This window comes from Paralichthys olivaceus, chromosome 23, assembly GCF_024713975.1.
Source record: "Paralichthys olivaceus isolate ysfri-2021 chromosome 23, ASM2471397v2, whole genome shotgun sequence".
NCBI lineage: Eukaryota > Metazoa > Chordata > Actinopteri > Pleuronectiformes > Paralichthyidae > Paralichthys > Paralichthys olivaceus.
This window is the reverse complement of record NC_091115.1, coordinates 11,852,456-11,875,315: the sequence shown is the minus strand read 5'-3', so window position 1 is coordinate 11,875,315 and position 22,860 is coordinate 11,852,456. Positions and strand designations below refer to the sequence as shown.

At 43.0% G+C, this 22,860-nt stretch overlaps 1 protein-coding gene across 4 annotated transcripts in view; it reads left to right on the top strand.

Moving 5' to 3' along the window:
* Positions 1-1,053: 1,053 nt before the first annotated feature.
* Positions 1,054-22,860, top strand: part of celsr1a (cadherin EGF LAG seven-pass G-type receptor 1a) — an 83,545-nt gene continuing 61,738 nt past the window's right edge. For 3 of the 4 annotated variants that reach the window (XM_020092381.2, XM_069519435.1, XM_020092380.2), the window contains exon 1: positions 1,055-4,773. In XM_020092381.2, the coding sequence (XP_019947940.2) occupies positions 1,239-4,773 (3,535 nt within the window). In that variant the 5' untranslated portion in view covers positions 1,055-1,238. Of the gene's footprint in view, positions 4,774-22,860 lie in introns of all 4 variants that reach the window. The other variant, XM_069519436.1, reaches the window with a different exon arrangement.

The following is a 22,860-nucleotide window of genomic DNA, read 5'->3' as shown; positions in this document are numbered from 1 at the left end:
ATTTGAAAGCTACATTCTGGTCTAAATCTAGCACTTTATTATCCACAAGGGGACGCTATTATACAAGGTTACTCTCCAGGATGAACCTGTCACTCTCTAATATGCATAGCTTTGCATAATAACATGTTTTCATTAAACAAAAAAACAGTCACGCCAAAGAGACATTTGACTTTATTGTATTATCTTTCTGATAAAGATCACACTTTTTAAAAACTGTCTCTGTTCAGCATCAAAAAGGTCGTTTTTTATGTTTGTGGAGAAAAACAAATGTGATTGGAATACAAAGAACAAAGAGGCTCATATGACACTAATAACTATATGAAATAAACTTTTTTTAAATTTATGTAACAACACATGTTTTTTTTAAACAATGATGTAATGCTGTATTATCAAAATCAATGTAACAACAAGATTACAAGACAGAAAGAAAGAGTAAATGTCTAAAAAGTGAAGAAATTACCACGGCATACATTCCACTATAACTTCTTAAGCTCCACTAGAAGAAACCCTCTTCATGTCTAACTTACTGTGTGATGATGATGATAATGATGATGATGATGATGAGATCTTCCCATTACAACACATGGCAAAAGAAATAAGTCACTAATACGTTTTTTTTCAGTCCTATTTTTGGCTGAAAATATTTGTGTGGTTGAAGGTGTGACAGTTTAATGGGTAAAGTGCATAGTGGTGTGATTCACAGTGCTGAAAAAAAGTTTACCATTTTCTAAGATTTTGGACTTGAGGTCTTAGTTCAACTACTTTTATGTCTTATTTTAAAGTCTTTTTAATAAAGAGTTTGGAAGCCATTAGAATTTTTTTCCCCTCCAACTCTAAGCCTATTGTAATAACAATGCACTTGTGCGCATTCGGCCACTTCCCTAAATCTCCATGAGAAAAAGAATAAAGAAGTTGCCCCCCCACACACACCCCTCCACCCCTCCCGTGAAAGCGTCCCAGAGGGGGAACACAGCAGGTTTATGGTAATAAGCTCCTGAGGAGGAGGAGGAGGAGTGGAAGATCCACGGAGCCATTTTGTACTCATTTTAAACTCAGTGTGGGTTAACACAGCCGCCGCGCGCCCTGGATACGCAGGGACTATGGATATCGTGCGTCTTTTCCCACGCTGAAACTTCACCATGAGGGATAAAAGTAAAGCGCGGTGTCGGGAGAGTTAATGCGCTTGTGGAGGTGTTTCGGTGAAGTTGAGTGGGGTTTTTTTTGGCAGCTTTACGAGCATGGAGCCACAGATGTATTGGATGTGGGTTTGTGTCCTGCTCAACGTGCCGCTTGCGGGGTGTTTGGAGATGCGCCTTTCGGAGACCTCACAGCCCGGGACCGTCTTGGCAAACTTGTCTCTGGGACCTGGATGGACTTATAAGATTGACAGGACTTTATCCCACAAATTTACCCAGAGCCTTTTCCAAGTGGGGAGGCAGGATGGGGTCGTCCGCCTGTCCCGAGAAGTTCAGTGCGCGCACACACCGAGGAACCCTGCGCCTGTTTATTTCAGAACAGGTTCCTCAACATCTGGGGACGTCATTTTGACACAGTTCAATGTGTTTGTCCATGGCCGAGACTGTTCTATTAAATACAAGAGAAGGAAAGCTTCAGGTAAGCCAGACATCCACATAAAACACCTTCACGAACTGGAGGCAACTTCCTGCTTGCCCGCAGGTAAAGTGCTGTTGAATGTAACAGAACATCTGCCTGCTTTTACGCGCAACATCGCCCTTTTGGACACTGAATGCGTCGGGAGGGACTTGGTTGCAGTGTTCAGAGGTGGGAATTTATTCTTGGCCAGGGACTTGTGTCTTGGGCACAGAGGACAGCCGGACGTTAACTTGCACTGCGCCTTGCACAGCTCCCCAGGCGGCAGACTCTCCGTGCGGCTGAGCCTGACGCTTGTTAAAGCGCCCAAACCACATGGGTCCTTGTCAGAGACTGTCCAGGAAAAGTCTGGCAGAGTGAGCCGCAGGGGGAAGAGACAGGTAAACACGTCTCCCCAGTTCCAGCTCCCCAACTATCAGGTGTCCGTGCCCGAGAATGAGCCTGCAGGAACACGCGTAATCACCCTGAAAGCCACTGACCCGGATGATGGAGAGGCAGGGCGGCTGGAGTACAGCATGGAAGCCTTTTATGACAGCAGGTCCAATGACCTTTTCCACATTGATTCTCAGACAGGGAGCATAACAACTGTCCAGCCGTTAGACAGAGAAGTCAAAGACATCCATGTTTTCAAAGTCACAGTGGCCGACAATGGCACCCCAAAAAGATCTGCCACTTCCTTCCTCTATGTCACTGTGAGTGACACTAACGATCACAACCCGGTGTTTGAGCAAACTGAGTACCGTGTTAGTATCCGGGAGAATGTAGAAGTGGGTTTTGAAGTGATGACCATCAGGGCCACTGATGGGGACGCTCCCTCCAACGCCAACATGATTTATAAGATTGTGAATGGTGAAGGGGTCAACGCTGTCTTTGAAATCGACCTCCGCCACGGCCTGGTGAAGATCAGAGAGAGACCTGACAGAGAGACCCGGTCCCAGTACCAGCTGATTGTGATGGCCAATGACCAGGGCAAAGACCCAGGCCCCCGCAGTGCCACCGCCACTCTCAACATTTCAGTGGAGGATGAGAATGACAACTACCCGCAGTTCAGTGAAAAGAGGTATGTGGTACAGGTCCCAGAGAATGTGGCAGTCAACACAAAAGTCATCCAGGTGGAGGCTACGGACAAAGATGAGGGAAACAACGCCAAAGTCCATTACAGCATCATCAGTGGGAACGTTAAAGGGCAATTCTATATTCACTCCCCCACTGGAGTGATTGATGTCATCAATCCTCTGGATTATGAAATAATTCGGGAGTATAATTTGCGGATTAAGGCGCAGGACGGTGGGAGGCCTCCGCTGATAAATGGCACAGGAATGGTGGTGGTACAAGTGGTGGATGTGAATGACAATGCCCCCATGTTTGTGAGCACACCTTTCCAAGCTACTGTGTTGGAAAATGTGGCCATTGGTTACTCTGTGATCCACATTCAAGCTATTGATAGTGATTCAGGAGAGAACGCTCGTTTGGAATACCGGCTCACTGACACCACACCTGGTTTTCCATTCACCATCAATAATAGCACAGGCTGGATCACTGTGAGTGTTGAACTTGACAGAGAGACCACCGACTTCTACACCTTTGGTGTTGAGGCAAGAGATCAGGGGATGCCTCAGATGTCCTCCTCCGCCAGCGTCAGCATCACGGTGCTTGATGTGAATGACAATGTGCCCACGTTTACAGAGAAAATGTACTCACTGAAAATCAATGAAGACGCTGTGGTGGGGACCAGCGTGTTGACAGTGACAGCTGTGGATAGAGATGTAAACAGCGTCGTCACATATCAGATCTCCAGCGGCAACACCAGGAACCGATTTGCCATCACCAGCCAGAGCGGTGGCGGTCTCATCACCTTAGCCCTCCCCTTGGACTACAAGCAGGAACGCCAGTACGTCCTGACAGTCACCGCCAGTGATGGAACACGCTACGACACAGCTCAGGTGTTCATCAACGTGACAGATGCCAACACACACCGGCCTGTCTTCCAAAGCGCCAACTACCAGGTGATGCTCAGTGAAGAAAAACCAGTGGGCTCCACTGTGGTGGTAATCAGTGCAACGGACGAGGACACGGGGGAAAATGCTCGCATCACTTATGTGATGGAAGACAATGTTCCTCAGTTTAAAATTGACCCAGATACAGGTGCCATCACAACACAAATGGAGATTGACTATGAAGACCAGGCCTCCTACACGTTAGCCATCATTGCTAGAGACAATGGCATCCCTCAGAAATCTGACACCACCTATGTGGAGATTATCATCCTTGATGCAAATGATAATACTCCTCAGTTTCTCAGAGATATGTACCAGGGTTCTGTATTTGAAGATGCACCTGTCTACACCAGTGTTCTCCAGATCTCTGCTTCAGACAGAGACTCTGGGTCGAATGGCAGGTTGAGCTACACGTTTCAGGGTGGCGATGATGGAGAGGGGGATTTTTTCATAGAGCCTTACTCTGGTATCGTCAGAACAGCTCGCAAACTGGACAGGGAGAACGTTCCTGTGTATAATCTGAAGGCCTTTGCTGTAGATAAAGGAGTTCCACCACTGAAAGCAGCCGTTTCGATTCATGTTGTAGTGCAAGACATCAATGACAATCCCCCAGTGTTTGACAAGGATGAACTCTTTATTGATGTGGAGGAGAACAGCCCGGTTGGGTCCGTCGTGGCCCGAATAACTGCTGCAGATCCGGATGAAGGCCCCAATGCTCAGATCATGTATCAGATCGTAGAAGGAAATATCCCTGAAGTTTTCCAACTGGACATTTTTAATGGTGACCTTGTTGCACTTACAGATTTGGATTATGAAACCAAAACAGAATATGTCATAGTGGTCCAGGCCACCTCAGCACCATTAGTGAGCAGGGCCACTGTTCACATCCGTCTGGTAGACATGAATGACAATCAGCCTGTGCTGCAGAACTTTGAGATCATTTTCAATAACTATGTCACCAACAAGTCTAACAGTTTTCCATCAGGAATAATAGGAAAGGTACCAGCCCATGACCCGGATGTATCGGATAAGCTACGGTACAAGTTTGAGTCCGGAAATGAGCTCCGTCTGCTGCTGTTGAATGAGGACACTGGAGATCTGAGGCTGAGCAGAGACCTGGACAACGACAGGCCCCTGGAAGCACCCATGACCATCTCTGTTTCAGGTAGAGTTCAGTTTTTTTCTTCTGTTAACCTGTGTGCAAGCTGTGCCTTTTTTTCAGTCAGGTACATGTGTCAGAACCTGCAAAAAAAATGTGATTGAGTGTGTTAATATGGCAAGTCACATGTGGTGACTCATTATGTTTTGTCACCACGTGTTGTGTATCATTTAACTGCAGAGTCGATGAAGAATTCTCTGTTGAATAGACACAGGGCAGGTTTCGGCTGTGCTGTTGACGGTATGTGCAGTCAGTGTTTGCTGGAGGCTCTCTGCAGGATCCGGTTGTGCTGCTTTTGTGCCATTAGGGTGATAAATGAATTATGTGCAAGTGGTTGGTTGGGGTAATAAAAAGTGCTATTAGCAGGGTGCCCTCATACCTGAGCCGCTTTGTTTTTGCAGATATGTGGGTTTCTGTCACAAATATAGAAACTCACACATGCATAAAGTGCAAGCATATGCACACTCATGATTTACCCCCCCGCGAGCCCATATAGGCCGCACTCTTTGAGGAGCCAGAAGATTTTTGGCTTTTTGTAGGTGCGCTGCAGGTGGGTTGATGAACATCTTGTGGCAAGATGTCTCGTTAATGTTGCTTTCCTTGCCTTACAAAGGTTTTTCAAATTGTTAAATCCAGAATTATGTTTTGAAGAGGTTTCTATATCAAGTGGTTTGAATCTGAAGGCGTGTGAGTTAATGGTGCAAGGTCATGCACAAGGAATTTCTGTTAAGTTGCTTTTTCGTCCCCCACTACAGAAGCAGACTTTGTTCTTTTAAGTTAAAGATTAGACAAACGCAAACACTTGGAAATTCACACACCTAAATTGGCAAGTTAACAGCTACAGTCCAGTTAAACACACACACACACGAAAGTAAGCAAAGTGGCATTAATCAGACGGTTGGAGGCGGGCAGGATAAATCCGATACCCTGACAGAATAACTACCCTGTCACATGCTGACAGCTACTTGCCCAACCTTTCTTTCTGTCTCTCTCTCTCTCTCTCTTGTCTGTCCTTATGTCTGTATTGGTTTCTCTCTCTTGAAGCACATTAAGCCCGAAATTGGGCAAAAAGCCTCCTGCTCTCTGTGTTATCTGATGATCTCTCCAAGCGTAAGAATTCCAGCATATCGCACATAAATCAGGAATACAAATGAGCTGCTGTGGACATGTCTGCACCACGGCAAACTCACATTCCCAGGCCTAGTCAAACCTGTGGTCATTTTATGGCTCTGGATATAAATTGTTTATGACTTTGCATGCAATATCTTTTTTGTCTTTCCCATTCTTGGAAACTTGAACATCTTTCTTTGATCATTTTCTCCAGTGTCTCTGGGCTAGTGACAGAAACATTGATGGGCATAATGCAGCGGTTCCTTCGCTAGTCTTAACGCTCGTGGTTAATGTGACACACAGTGGTTCATCAAGCCGTGGTCGGCTTTCACCAGATGTCTCTCCTTTTACCTCTAACAGGAGGTCTACTTTTGCTGAAGTACTTGTGGCTTCCCTTTGTCTTGGATTACAGACAGACTGTCCTCTTCTAAATGCCTCTCATAGTTGTTAAAGATGACCTGTGGAGCATCTGAAGAGGCAGTTACTGACCACAATAGTTATGGCCCTCATTTAGGGCCTCTGCATTCATGTTCGTCAATAACGGCTGACAGTGCTTCAAGTATCCTTGACAACAGTGACCTCATGATAGTCCCAAAGGGGAGTGGACATCATTAGTTGTAGCCATGTGCACACACATACACATGCATACATGTGAGCACGTGCTCATGCACAATTGAACAAATGCACACTTAGATTGAACAACAGCAGTGCCCCCCCCCCCAACACACACACACATTTTTTCTTGTGGAGCATTAAGTTTAATGGCGTGTTTATTGTGTTTTCACCTTTTCTCTGTCACCATTTGAAGCTTGTTTCTCTCAGAATGTCTCCTTTGGAAGGGTTCTTAGCTAGAGGTGAGGAAATCACCATCGGATGCAGATTATTTTCTTGGCATCCTTTTATATGGATGTTGAGCCCATGCATTTCTTGCACAGGTGCTTTTATTCTGGTGAGCAGAAGGCCTGAGAATGTTTCTCAAGCCCTCCCCTGAAACACAAGAATGCCCTGATAACTCCTGAGATACACTCACTTAACACACTCTGCTAGCCACAACACTGTTCAGTCTGTCCTCGTTCTCACTTCCCCTCAACTTGTGTGGATGTGTGTGTGCAACGGTAGCTCAGTGATTTGATTGCTGAGGGCTATGTGTTCTCACTGAAGTAGCTCTTATCTGTGCTTGTTAAATTTCACTTAAAACCTTTGGAGTTTTCCCTCTGTTTTCCAAAAGATGAGTATCTGTCAGTTTCTTTTGACTGCATTGAGTGTTACTGAATCAGAGAGGTGCAGCATTTCAGTGTACTGCAGCTTCATCCCTCCCTCACAGCCCGAGCTGACTGTCAGGCCCATCTGTCGCCAAAATTTACCAGCACTTGACTGGCCTGTGTTTTAATAAGCCTTAGTTGTCTGCAATCCAGATGGAGATTTTCTAAAGTGGGGATAAAAAGGAAGGCTTGATTTTAATCAGACCTGAAGGGACTTTTGACCTTTGGAAGAATCTGGATATAAATTCAAATTGATCCCAAGGAACCAATCAGAGTTGATGCAGTTCATGGCCACTGCACAAGGGTTCACTGTCAAAGTGTTTCTAAAAGTGATAAAGGGAGCAGCATGCTACATGTGACAGAGAAGAGTGCTTCATTAGTCAGTACATGCAGAAACAGTAAGTGGAGATGCCGTCTGTGATTACCCATCTCCCTCTCAGTGTGATTCTGCCTTTTTTCCTGTTTTCAGAGGAGACACGAAAGTGTTCTGACTCAATTTTGTTGGGAGTTTGTCTTTTGCATATGATTAATGCAGCAGAATGTTGTTTCATAACAGCAGCAAAAATCTCCGAAACATTCAGACAGGTTGACTAGGTTGGAGCCTAGGTAGAGCATGCAGGAGGCGGGGCATGACTTGTAAACACAGCTGCGGAAAGCACTGTGTTTTGGTTTACTGTGCTGGTCCTTATCACCAAAACGCTCTCAAATCTCATTGTCTGTACAAGCTGATATCTTTGCCAGTGTCCTATGTCTTTGGCACCTATTTCTTATCCTAAGATTTTTGTATTTTTCCCATTTCATGTCTGCTTGATTGTTTTATCATCTACAATCCGACATTTGATCTTTCTGCTGTATTCTCACATGGGACTTTTAAGCTCTCACATAAAGACCATCCAGATCATTTCAGGAAAATGTTTGGCCTTCAGTGCATGTCTGAAAGCAGATGATGTTGCATGTATCTTTCAGGGCAGGGAAGGCATTTACGAGCAGTGTAATATGTCCCTGCTACCAGCTTAGTCAGACATGTAGCTGCCACATGCTTGAAGTTTTCTGCTTCCTGATATACAAAGGCATCACCTAATGTGCACTTGAGATTGTTTTTCTTTTTGAGGAAACATTTACCTGATCGGTGGAGTTCAAACTACAAATATTAAAGCTTGCTTGAACTGGCTATAGGTGGAGTTGTGCTGTGATGTTACTTAAATGATTAGAAATGATTGATGCAAAATAATTTTTTCACCCTGGCACTGATCTCTTTCCTAACCCTTGGTGAGCGGGACAGCGTGCTTCTACATGCAGTCATACCCTCGAATCCCCCACCCACCACCCACCCCTTTCCCCCATGATGCTTTGCTTCCAGCGGCTTTTGCATTGGCTCTTAATCCATTACAAGGAGCAGCATAGCTAAGCTTTTTAACATTTCTTTTCTCATCCGTCCCCCCAACACACACCTCCTCTACTTTCTCTCATGACTCCCTCTCTCACTATTCTTAATTAGATTTCCACTGTGACAAAAGAACTTTAGCTTGGCTGAGATAGAATGCAATCTGCTGCTGTACTCTCACAGAAAGACCATTTGATAACACTCCAGTGAAAACCACAGCTTTAGTATTACTCCTTCTTTATGAGGCTCAACTACACTGGTGCAATACATTGTGACTATTGCTGTTGATGCTTTAATGTCTCTATGAATTAATTCATTTCATCTGGCAAGAATCCTTCCTCTCTTCTCTCTGCATCCCTTGTCCTTGGTGTTCTTATGCTTTCAAACCATTATTTGGCCCTGAAATATTGCATCACACATGTTCTTGAGAATATAAGACTGCATACTGGGAAAGGCAAATTACTCCCTGTGTGAGTCAAAGGACAAACCCCTTCCCGGTGCCCTTCTATTCCAGTTTCCCATCTTTTCCTCCATGTCCTGACTTGAGAAATGTGATTCCTCGCTGGAGCACAGGCGTGGCAGCGATGCGCAGACACAGATGGTGATGTCATTTGACCTCTCACCTGTGAGATCAAAGCAGGACATGGGGTTTTACATGCGTACACGCTCAGTGGTGAGAAGTGACGCTTTACTTTTCAACAAGACGTAAGCCGATGGAGAAAGTGGTTGTAGGAAAAGAAGTGTGTGTTCAAAGGAGAGATGTTAGTGTGGCTTTTTGTCTGTATATTGGCTTCGGATTGCAGGTTAAAATTCATCTGTGTTCTCACGGTGAAAACCTCCACCTATATTACCTCCTGAAAATCCATATTGTGTTGAGAGTATTCTCCATAGTTTTCTTCTTTTGACAGAGACGCCTAATTTAGTACTTTCTCAAAAAGACCAACGTTGAATCAGCAACAGATTCCACAGTGCTCGAACTTAAATCATGGTGTGTGTGTGTGTGTGTGTGTGTGTGTGTGTGTGTGTACTTGGTCCGGGTCTGTGTGTCTCAGCCATATCTGCAGCAGCTCATATGTTTTCCTGCTGTGTTGGTGTGAGATATGCTTCCATTCCAGGGCTTGGCACCCTCAGTAACTGATATCAGGAGATCCCGTTCATTCCTAAGATATCACACACTCCGGTTTAGTTACACACTTTGTCCCTCACCACATTCCCCTCCGTCTCCTCCCTCCCTTCTTTGACATAAATCTCACTGTTCTGTCCTCTCACCCTCCGTCTCTTTCTTTTAGTCTTCTAAGTCCTCTCTGTTCTTTTTTAAAGAATGAACCTGTTGCTCGTCCCTCTTGCTTTGTGTGTCGTCCATGTCTCTGTGGCTGTAAGCTGTCCTGTCAGTGTGTCCAGTAGGGCTATCAAAACATGGTTCGTTACCCATTTCCCTGTCTTCATGCTCAGCTAAGATAATTGGCAACATTTTGTAAACACACGTTTTATTTCCTCACTGCACTCTTTGCAAGTTGGACAATTCCTTAAAGACTTTTTTGTTCCACACATGCTCTACATATAAAATACATGTCAAATGTTTTTAGCACTTTATATATTTGAGCACTGAAGACTCAGTTGAACCACAGGATATTTCCTTGGTTGGAAGCAGGGAAGGAGAGTTAGCAGAGAACACTTGCAGGTGTCTCCATATTTGTGTGCTCAATGAATGGGAAAGGAATCACGTTCATGCTTAATCTTGTACATCCACAATGTGTGTGTGTTTGCCTTCAGGCTGTAGTCTAGTTTAAAGCGTAAATACCAAAGGACTGGTCAATGTACCGACTCCACTGAACGCTCAATTACAGGGTCGACAGACAAGGGATGTTTATGGATCCAAGGCTGTCTTCTAATGCTGTCACTGGGAGTGAGAAGCATTTAAGCCACGCTCGGACTGTGGGTTGGGTGCCGCTAACAACTCCCCTAAGAGAGACGCCTCCCTTTAATTTGTGTGAACTTAAAAGTGTTAAACTCAAAAGGTTTCGATTAACAGGAAAGGATGTTAGTTTTTAACACTTGAATCCTACTTGCCACAAGCAACATCTTTCGTCAGAAAAGTGCAGTACATTTTGCGACACATGTCTTCCCACACACTTAATCCATACGCTGCTGTCTCCAGATCAGTGTTTTGTTTTCAGTAGGAAATCTCTCTAAGCATTTCGCTGGGTTCTGTCGCTGGATGGAAAGTGAGCCACAAAGTGTGGTATCTTCCCATCATTCAACTGTGTTTGTTGTGGGGATTTCAAAGAGCGGTTGTTTGTTTGCAAACACCTATGTGTTGGGCTAAGCAAGGTAAAGGGGTAAAAGTGGGGGTACGAGGACAAGGCTTCGTTATTCAATGTGGTGTGTGATCATACCTTAGATTTTTGGATTTCTTTTTAAAACATTCAAGTGTATAATTGTATTTTTAAAGTGTGTGTGTAGATGTCTGTGCTGTGATCCTCATCTAGTTTGACACACAGATGACACACGAACACCTTTTCTCCCCTCACTGTCACCAGGGTTATCTCTCGTTTACATGCTGCAGGACAGTGATTTCACCACTCAAACTCCAACAGGTTTTGGGTGGTGGAGAGGTCGCATTTGATTGTAACCTGACACACCTCTGTCAGCCTCTTGTTCCAATTCATTCCCTCTCAGTCGGACGACGACACAATACTTGTCTTTGTCTCCCTTGCTGTGGAGGCAGGGGAAGCATCGCTGCTCGCAGGCAACTCACGAGTGTGACATTACATGCGTCATGATGCGCGATGACCAGCTGCTGGAATGTTAAGTGGTGGCAGTGGAGGTTGGGTTTGGTGAGCCCTGAGGGTGTAGTTATACAGTATGTAGCTAGAGTGAACGATGAGTGTGACAGTGAAGGGGGAAGAGTTAAAAGAAGAGGAGGAAGGGGGAGATAGGGAAACAACTGGGGCCTCATTCCACTTGTTGTGTGTCGGACGGTGTTCACGCTGCAGAGCCTCATGCTCAGTTACTAATTGTGGCTCATATCTGATTTTGTGGGATGTAGTTTACGTTGCAGGAACCTGCATGATGGACTGAAAGTGATGTCTAATGATGCTGTTCCATGAAAATAACAAAACACTCTTTTTTTTCCTGTTTGTGTTATTCCCGAACACATCTCTGTTTTTCTGCTTGTGACTTGTGCTCCATTGTTTTGTCCTCCTATCCTCCTTCATGCAAACTCTAGCTGAGGCGAACTGCTCTGGTGCCACATGTGAGTGACATGACATTTACTTGCTGTCAAACCAGCACTGACAATTTTAGACTTGAACATTCAAATACCAGTCGTGTGTAGGTTGCATGTCATGAGGTCAAATTTTATGCGGATGCACTGTAAACATCTGTTGCCCATGGAAACAAACATATATCAATTTAAGTTGAATTTCTAAGTTTCTCTGGTTACTTTATAAATGGTTTGGCCTTTAGCTCCATCATTGACCTTTACAGACTTTACCTTGAGGAGTCCCGGCTGGTCCTCAGTCTAGACTGAAGACCAGGGGAAGCAAAATAGTCACCATTAGGGGCCCTACGATGATGAACGACCTGCCTGAAGAGCAAAGGTCACAAAACTCATTGTAGTTAGCTTGCTGCTTCTTGAAAAGCACAAATTAGGAACATAACAGACCTAAAAGCTCCTCTTCCACGACATAGAGAAAAAACATTAGGTATTTTGTGTGTGTGAGTGGGTCATACATGAATAGTACTTGACTGCATCAAAAGACTTGAGATGACACCTCAGCCAAGGGAAGACTGCTCCATGATAAGAGTCAGTCATTATAAACCACTGTGGGTTCACAGTTCACTACTTTGCTCTTCAGAGTGTACCTGAGCACCTCTGTCCTGTCTCCTTTTCTGCCATGCCCTGTAACTTCATATCTTAGCCATGACTAATACAAAAATCCTTGCTTGCGGTGTGATAATTCTATGCGTGATGCATTGGGCTGCGGCCATCTCAGCTATTAAGATTTGGCATTGGCTTTGATATATATATATATATATATATATGGTGAGCCATATATATATATATATATATATATATATATATATATATATATATATATATATATATAAGTGAGGCTGAATAGCATTGGCAGAGTTGTGTCATGCTGTGTGTAGCCCATAGACTGTATAAAAATAAGGTGTAGCCACATGGGGGTTAGATGTTAATGTATTTTTTCTCCAGTGTGACAGAGGCTTAATAAACACCTAGTTAAAACCGACCAGAATAGCTTTTGGAGTTTCAGATGGATGAAAACATTTATAACAACTTTCCCGAAAGCTGAGACCTTCTCATAATTGCCCTCCTTTAACAAGTCTTTGATTGGGGCTTGATCACTGATCCGCTGTGAATGTTGATCTTGGACTCCACCGAAAGAATTCATGCCAGATTGTGTTCTCCGAGGTGTCAGTTTTAGTCATTCCCCCATCACCAGAGAAGGAGCTGGTGACAGGTGTAATCCTGACAGTTAATAGCTTGTGTGTGGGAACTTGTCGATACTCGCCCAGCTCTTAAATTGTTGTCCCTTTTATGCCGTACTGTCTGTCAAACAGCACTCGACATTCTCAAAATGTTATCTTTTGATTCGTTTTGGTTTTGTGTATAGGTTACAGGTGGTGTAGATGGATCTGTGGTTTCTTCTTTTCCCTCTAAGATTTATTACTGAAGTGGTTGGCAGCATGATAGATTACCATGCTTTCAAAGCCTTTAATTATATAGGTTGTATAGGTAGTATTTCTTCCAGGGCATTGAGTACAACCCCCCCCCCCTCACCTGGTAAATTGTAGCGTCTTCTCAAGATCTTTAGATTGAGGGTAATTTTAGTGCCCTGTTTATTTTAGCCAACAGTGGTGGTGTGGCAGTGATGACAGTGTTTGTCGGTTTATTGGTGCACCACTTCTTGATGTATTGTTATTGAAATTTAGTACACAACATATCAGATGAATGTCTATGATGAATCAGTGATGACAGTCATCTTTAGATTCAGATGCTGATCACATGACTTTTACAAAACATTTGTTTTATGACTGTTTATTCCCACAAAGGTAAAATTGCACAAAATAATTGAATATCTTGCTCACAGGCACTTCAGTTGCCTGGACATTTACTGTCACGGAGGATTTTGAACCCTGGCTTAGAGGGGAAACAGATTTTGCGTTGACCCCTACCCCGTCTTGCTATGGTATGTCAGTCACAGACAACTGCTGTTATCATGGGTGTCACCTTACAACCTCCTGACAGCTTCTGTTCTACTCTGACATCCCCATTTAAGTTTCAGTAGGAAAATACACGTGAAGACACACTTACATATTAACACAAAACAAACATTATTTGTGAATGCACCTGCAACAATAGGCCCCTCACCTCACATTTTAACATACAGAGTGGAGCAGCATCACAGTGTTAGCATGAAAGTTTACACCACACCCTGAGTCACACTTGGCTCCTACTGGCGGAGCGGCTTAGGCGTCTATAAGCATTTCAAAGGAACAGTCTAAGACGTGCGGATTGAAGCCTTGTATGTTTTCTCCAGACCCTCCAGGCCTTGTCTTTTAACAGAGAGTGGAAGACACGGATAGATGTAGACAGAGGGAGCTCCAAGGTGTATTGGGTTTGCTCTGCCTTTTGATGGGGTGTCAAGATGCACCTTTTGAACTGAGACATCATCCTGTTACATTTTGGATAGGGTGACTCATGCACACGTAAAAAACACACATTAACTGTACAGAAGCATGCTTTTTGCATTTGCTCTTGCACATACACACACAGGTGCAGTCCCCTGCCTCATGTCACACATGATCCATATCGTACACCGGCTGTGGACTTTGCAGTGGCCGACCTCTTCCCCTGGAGTGTCAAGGCCAAGTTTCACACAAAGATCTTCTCCTCCTTTTATACGGCACACACAAAAAAATACCTCACCCTCCCAAAATGTCTTCAGTTACATGTGTATCAAAGTCGCGGCTACGTTATCCTTCAGGAACAGCCTTTACACAGCAACTTAAAAATCAAGTCTAAGGTTTCCAGGGATTTGTTACTGGGACTTGTTGTCACATTCATATAAAAAAGCTCTGCAGGATTTATATGAAGCACATTTATATTGATACTGGTTGTGTTGAGACTTCTTGCATGAGAACTCAAACTGTTCAACTGTTCAACTAATCATGAAAAACTTATTTTTAAATTTTACTTATGAGTGGGTGCTCTTGATTTTCATGTGTGCAATAAGATAGCTGACCTAATATGCATTCATCACTGAAACTACATACAGACATCATATATAATATAATAATTTACAAGAAGTTATAAGGACATGTTACGTGTTACCACCCTTTCCTCTCTTCAGCTACTCCCACAAGTAGAATCTAATTCTGTATGGAACACTGATTAAAGTGTTTTTTATCAATGAGTATTAGACGTTCAGGAACACTCCTGACACCTCTGCTATGGAGAATAACCCACAATGCTCCTCTCTGTTCGTCCCATGTGATGTTTGAAAATAACGTACGTGCTGCTGTCTCCCTTCAACAGCTGCTTATCAAATTACAGCCTGGGTTACAATGAGAAGCTGTTTGTCTGTGTTTGCATGAGTTTGGTGTCTTTGTGTGTGTGTGTGTGTGTGTGTGTGTGTGTGTGTGTGTGTGTGTGTGTTTGTGTTTGTGTGTTGTATCGGACTGCAAACTTTCTGATTTGGAGGAGAAACTCAGTGTAAAGACGTGACCGTGCCACTCACACTAGCAAACTGAACTTCTGTGACCCAAGTGACTTCCACTTGACGTCACCTCCCTTCTCTTTTGTTCCTGCCGGTCGGTGTCAACACTGATACACTGCAACAAAGTGGGATGTTGGCCAGCACTACGTCGGTTTGTACCAGTGCATCAGTCTAGGCTGTTTGCCAACTCCTTACCCTCCCAGAGTGCTGTTAGAGACTGATGGCAGCACTCGCTGTCTGACTGCAGACACTCCCGATAGCACACTGACTGACTGCCTCCACTCTGCTCAGGAACCTCGAAGACACTGCCTTGATTGATTTCCACTTTGATTTAGCTCAGTCAATAATGTAGCCGTCAGACTCGTTACACTGTTTTAATGCTTGTAGACGAACTGCTGCTGCCACTCAGAACTGCAACAAGACAGGAAGTGAACAGTTTATCAGGATATGAAAAAGTAACATTTCAATGGTGAAGTGATAGAATTCCATGTCTCCTAAATAGCCAAGTAAGCCAATTATGGAGTGCAGGTATCGTCAAGAATCTCCTTGGTTCCATGTCTGCTTTCTGTCAGGTCAAAAAAAAATTACCTGATGAGGCAGACCAATTTCACAGGTTGTGACCTCTGACTGTGGCCATTTCAACTTTGACCCCCAGGAGGTCACGCAGACAAAGTGGAGAGCTCAGGCTGAAGCAGCTGAGGGCTCAGTGGCTTTAAACACAGGTCTTATCTGAGTGAACCTCCACTTACTGTGGGGTCATCTGGACTGTCACTGTCTGTGCATCACAGATAATGTCACAGCCTGTTTTTGGGAAACAAGGACAGAGACATGACCTCTTATCAGACCTGGAATAAGCTACATTCCTGGCTTCATCAAGCTTTTAATGGGATTGTTTTGTCTTTTTGTTATGTTACATGCATGTTCCTATAAATAACATATTACTTTAAAGATCCTTTCAACACTGAATTTTGGGCCGTATGTGAGAACGCAAAATGTCCAGACCAAATTTTCAGACATTTAGAGCTTATGTCTGAAAACAGCTTTAGAGAAGTAGGACTATTTAACAACAGCTGTAGGTTGAAAGGTTGATATAAAAGAAGACGAGTGTTTTCTGATCCCTTACTGGCATCAGTGATGGATTTTTGACTTGATTAAAACAGATTGTGGGCATCTTTTTTAACAGTGAATCATTGTCTTATCTGATTTATCCTTTACTAAAGAGCCAAAAAGACTGCCTGTTTCACAATGTTTGACAGTGTACAGACATAGACCGTTGAAACTTGTTTTCTCACCTGCTGTGATACATTTTGCTGGATATTGATTTCCATAACGTACTTGTGAGTTAAAACTGTTGAAAATAGAATGCACATGACGTTCAGATCTGATGAAGATTGAAACATATTGCAGTCAGTGTGCCAGTGTTCTTCTTTGACATTTAAAATGACAATTACATTTACTGTAAAGCTGCGTGTTTACAAGGGCCTTTAGACAGTCAAACAAAGACATATATAGGAGTGGATGCTTTTACATTGGCAGTTGATTTCCACTCTTCCATTAAGCCTCATTGTTTGTGTGTGTGATTGATTCTGAGCTGTTTGCACAGTGAGTCCTATCTTCCGCTCTAACGGCTGGTATTTGCCCATGCAAACAGCACTGCTATTGATTTACCTTGTGGCCATAAATGATCATTTAGTTGTGCAACATTTCCTCATGAAATTTTTAATAGCACATTTTCACTTCAGTCAGATCCAGTTCTTTTCATTCTAATTGCTTGTGAAGTATTCGGCGTGCTCATGGGTTACACATTTAAATACAAACCTTATGAAATCTGTTAATGGTTGGTCCAAAATAATGATTTACACATCAGAATAATAGTTTACAGACTTAGTGAGTGAGGACGGTTGTGCTCGTGATGTTTTCCTTTAACTGTGCTGTGTGGTGAAGCCAGCAGCAGGCAGACCATTCGCATTTCAGGCTGATGCGACCACGCCCAGAGTTACAGACAAACAAAAGTTCACAGCACTGACATTCAAGAGTCAGGCTTTCATTTGCATATTTATCTTCCTGCACATGGGAACTTTTTTCTGCAGTGGGATACATTACCCCTGCTCTGTTTTAACATGTTAAAAGTGTGGAAGTGTCTCTGCCTTTAAATGCTGATTGCCTTTCCAAAGAGCCAGTGAGCAGCTTTGTGTTACAGGTGTGAAGTGCTGGTCTCAGTGTGTTAAGAGTCACACATGTTATAATGGGCTCACAGGACAAGGCATTTCAATAGGGACTTAAGAGTTTCAGTGGAAACCCATTATTATTTGGATCAGAGTTAGGTTGAGTACATTTACAGGCTCTGGGTGGTTTGTGACAATACAGTTGTTTTCAGTTTGCTTTTAGCCACAATTCCACATTTTTCATGTTGTGGGACAACATATGATGATGTTGGGTTTTTTAATGTGGAAACTTACTTATTCTGGAATGATCTACATAAGCCCTCAATAGAGTCTGGGAACTGCAGAGTGACCTCTTAGTGCTTCATCTTTGCATTGGGCCGCTTTCTGAGGTATTCAGTGCCTGGTGGTTGCGGCAGCTTTGAGTAATTGGTCATACATTTGAGCCGTGAAACCCCAGGGCCTGAGAGAGGCCCCTTCGTGTCCCACCGATGTGTGTGATGTGAGGAATGAGTCGGTTCAGCTCCAGACTCCAGTGCTTACGTTCTCTTTACTGAGGGTACAGGGCGGACAGCTGGCTCCTTATGCCTTGCATGCTTCTACGTACTGGTGCCATCGAACACATTCATCACTACGTATACACACAAACCTATACTTGTATACATTCCTCTGGTGCTGAAGAATAGCTGGCTACTGCTCCCAATAGATTGGATGACACGCTTGGTTGAATGCAAATGGAAAATTACTTTTATGTGCGTATAAACACAGGCATGCAATATATAAACAGAGAAGAGCTAAAATTGAGTGTTATATGATCTGTTTCTAATTTCAACTTTTGATGCAACTTTTCTCATTTTTCAAGCAAAACTACAAAATGAAACAGTGAAACAGATTCTTTTATGTGATTCTCCCCATGTTTTCTTTGTTTTTATGATTGAAAACGATATAGTTTGGTGTTTCAACAGCAAGTTTGAAAACATCACCACCGGCTCTGAGAACTTGGGATGGACATTGTTCTATATTTTCTGGCATTTTTGATGAATCAAGAAATAAGGGGATTTTTTGTAATAATAGTTAGTTGTTCTGCCTTACTTCAGGGAAACAGCTAAACCTGGTCAGTCCAAAGGTATCAAAGGTCACAGTTTATGTCATGTTTACACTTCAGTAATTGTCAGAGAGTGGTATCAGTATTCTCATCTAACACTGAGTACGAAATAAATAAGCATATTTCCCCAAATGTCATGTTTCTCCTTTAAACAGAATATTTCACACAATCCTGTCACTTGCAGGTCAGTGTGTGGTTCAACAAAAAAGTGATGTACTGTGAAGGCTTTAAAAGAACATGGGAAAAGTGATTAGCTGTTCATGACAGAACACGTTTTTGCTCGCTAACCAATCAGACCAGGGTTCCTCGAGTGTTCAGCTCTACAGTAAATGAATAGATTTCCACTACTTCTATTTGTGTTGCTTGAAGTGTGACCACACTTATTTACCTTTTAAGGTGTGTTTCAAGGTTGAAGAAGGCATATTGAAACTTTAACACACACACACGCCATCTGTGTGTTTATGGTGGGACTCTCCCCTACACACTGTGCATAAGGGACACACAAATATGAGTCAGTGTTGTAAAACAGTATCCATAAAATTATAGAGGAAAGCTGTGGTTAGTTGTTGTGGTTTTGCTTGGGGGGGATATTGGTTCACTGTGGGGATTATCACCCCCCACACACATTCACATGTATGAACATAACACACAACCTGCCTTGTGTTCACATCCATACCTGCTCTCTGTAGTCAGTCATTCATTCAGTGGGGTCCAGAGGGCTGCGGAGCTGATTAAGTGGAAATGGTCTATTATTACTAAAGTGACGACAGTAGTTGTAAGAAGGCATCAAACACAGACATACCTCTGGCATTGTGTAAGCGGAACTGTCCTTTATTGCAATTTGCACACTATTATTCCTTTTCTGCGAACTCTGTGTGTTGTTTAGTAGTGTTTTGGGCGATTTTAGACATCTTAAAACCATTTATGGCTATAAAATAATATCGGTGCAGGTAAAGTTTAGCCTCATCCTCTAAATCAGAAGACAGACAATGGTGCATAACTGTACATAATGTACTTCGTACAACAAGTTGTTTTAATTGTTGTATACACACACACGCAGACACTCTTCTCCACTACTGTTGAAGGACAGTTATCGTTCCCTCTGGTTATCAATTCTTGTGAAGACCTCCCACCAGGATCACACTGGCTAACTTGACTCAGATGCAGGATCAATAGAGAACTCACACTCGGTTGTGCTGTACTTGGCATTATGTTTTGGATGTCTCTCACAGATTTCTCTTCCTACTTAATAGTCTCCACATTCCAGCCTGCACCACAGGAATGACTTCACCTGCAAGCCAAACCAACAAACATCCGGATAATTCGACCGAGATTTGCCCATAAATGTGTGTATGCAATCATGCTTGTGCACCTTCATGGATTATGTGTGCTTTTGCAAATAGATCTTCAAATACACACTCAAAACAGATGCATAAAATGGGCAAATTTCTTTGTAGAAAAATAACCGAGGCACAGAATACAACTTAACCTTCCATATCCAATAGACCTATTAGTCCTTAGTTTTATTCTAGTGACCCTGTTCCTTTTCTTTCCTGCATGTCGTAACATATCTCCAAACGTCAGTAGCCATCCCTTTTTAAGAACAGAAATATTCCCGTTTTGTGATTGATTGAGGTTCAGACAGTAATTTATGGAACTATTAAAATTTGTCTCTTTGGGGGTCGAGTCAATAGCTGTGTGATGGTGGGGCGTGTACCTGCAGGCCGAAGACATACTTCAGTATTTCCCCGCCCTAATAAATCCCCCTATATGAGCAGAGCGGTGTGGGAAGAGAGTAGCGGTGATGAAGAGGGAGATGCTGTAATTTAAGTTGACAAGAATCACGTCTGAATTGGTAAAGCTAGTTGGACACATTGTTGAGATGTTTGTTTGTTTGCAGAGTTTTAACCTGAGAACCAAAGACCAGACAAATACATTTCTGTTTTGTCAAGTGATAACTGCTTATTTGATTATTAATATCATTAGTATGATTGCGAAAGAGGAAGGAGAGAAGCAAAAGTTTGTTTTTAGTCTGAAAATTGAACATGGCGCTACTGCCCCCATTAGAATAAGAAGATAGTAATGCTATACGACAAGCTGACAGTAATTACTACCTTGATTTCAGTTAGGAATGTTGTCAATTTGTCAAGAAGGGTGAGAATCAGTGAGACCACACATACTAAAACTCTGGGTATGTAGCACATGTCCACCAGCCAGTAATACTACTTTGCCATTATGCAACATTTGTGGTGTGACTTACAATCATTATAAATGTAATTGTTTTGTTTATATATGTGTCCTGAAGTCAATTAAAGATGACATCTTGAATTAGCTATCAGTCCAAAATCCCACAGTAATCAGTGTAATGTCACACTACAATCAGAAAAGGTGTAAAAAATAGCTGCAAAGCTGGAACTAGTGGATTCGTTCTGCTTCTGCTTGAAAAATTGTGCAAAGGAACTGTAATTTATTAGCATAGCTGCTGTTGATAATAGGAGCAAACCCTGTTAAACCAGATAATTAATTATATAAAAATATTAACTATAGGAAAGTTCATTGCCAAATAGAACCTGAACTACATCGAGATTCACCAGAAAGCCCCTTGTAGGTTGATAGAAACTGATCCGTCTCGCTGCCTCCCTCCTTTTCTTCTTGAAGCTGACTCATTACCACGCACCATTCGTGTCAGCCATGTCAGCGAGCACAATACAGTGACATTTAGCTGAACCTCAGGAGGAGAAGAGGAGGGGAGAAGGAGAGGGGTAAACAGAGGATGAAGGAAGAGACAGATACAGAGCGAGAGGATGGAGGGTCTGGCTGCGATAAGCCATGAGAAGAAGGGAGTAAAGTGAGAAATGAGGAGGAGGGAAGAAAGGAAGGAAGGGGATAGGATAGTGGAAGGGGTGGGGGGTCATCTCCCTGTTTTACCCTCACATTCCCTCTTTTTCTGACTTCAAAGAAACTCCCGGTGAGAAGGAATTATTCCCCTCCGCTCAACCATACTGCTTTGTTACACCACTGTTTTCTCCCCTTTCTTCCTCCTCCTCTACAACCCCCATCACAGCCGTCTTCTTCTTTGCTTTTAGTCTTGTAGATGGGATGTTACCCACTTTATTGAAAAGCTTCTAGTGGTGCTAAATGTCTTTGCTGTTACTTTATTTAACTTTTGCAATAGCTTCCTCTCTTAAGGCCCTCTTGGACAAAAAACCCACTAAGATCTGGATTTTGTCTTCAGCTATCGTGTTGCCTCATAATTTCTGTGATTCTTCGCAATTTCAGGCACAATTCCACCTCAGTGGTCTCAGTGCTCTGACATCATTCAGTCTATACGCTGAGTTGGTTTTTTTGGTGCGTTCTTGACGTGGAACATACCAAAGCTGTCAATTAAACAATTAAAATGGAGTCAGTTGCCCTTTTTAGGTTAGGATTGACCCCTTTTTAAAGAAAGCTGCATATTTGCACTTGTTTTGTTATAAAAATAGTGTGGAGTTTTCTTCTTTCAAAAGAACACAAACCTTAGGGAATTACTAAGATCCCTGGAGATTAACGAGATGAAAGCCCCAACCATTAAAAACCCAGTTAAGGGCCCATAAAACCCAGACACAGGAAAAAAAAAACATGTGGAGCACAAACGGTCTTTGTGAAATGCACCTGAGCTGCCCCTTTTCAATCTTTCTGCAATCTTTTAAATCTGAGAAAAAGAGAGAGAGCAAAATGTTTCAGTTGTTGCTCGTCCAGCCTGGACGGCTGACGGCACAGGGCCAGAGGAGGATAGAAACATCAAGAGGTCATCTGGCAGCCAGCAGCTCCTGGTGGGCTGTGAGCCTGGCCGAGTCTGAGACGTCTGTGCGAGCGCTCAGACATCTGTGTCTGTATCAGCATTGTTTCAAGCTACAGACTGGATTGCTTGGTGACTAACTGATGGACTGAATGCATGAATGAATCAATGAATTTGACTGCTTGACTGGCTGCCGGGCTGACTCGTTTAATTACCTCATGAATGACTCATTGATTGAGCAAATGTTTGGCTGGTTGACCAACTGGCCCACTGTGCATGAACAGCTGATACACTACATATGTTACAAATAGAGGTGGGAGCGATTAATAGACAATATTTTCAGCCTCCCAAGAATCTAAAAAAATACTGTAAATCTATACACATTTATAAATAAGAAGTTAAAAGACTAATAGGTCAGATAATCTACAGGGGTACACATTTAATCTGAGTCAAGTATAGAAATGGTGGATTACAATACAACAATAAGAACTGACATTGGTCATTTGTTTCACCGGATGTTCAATTTCTAGCATTTTGTTG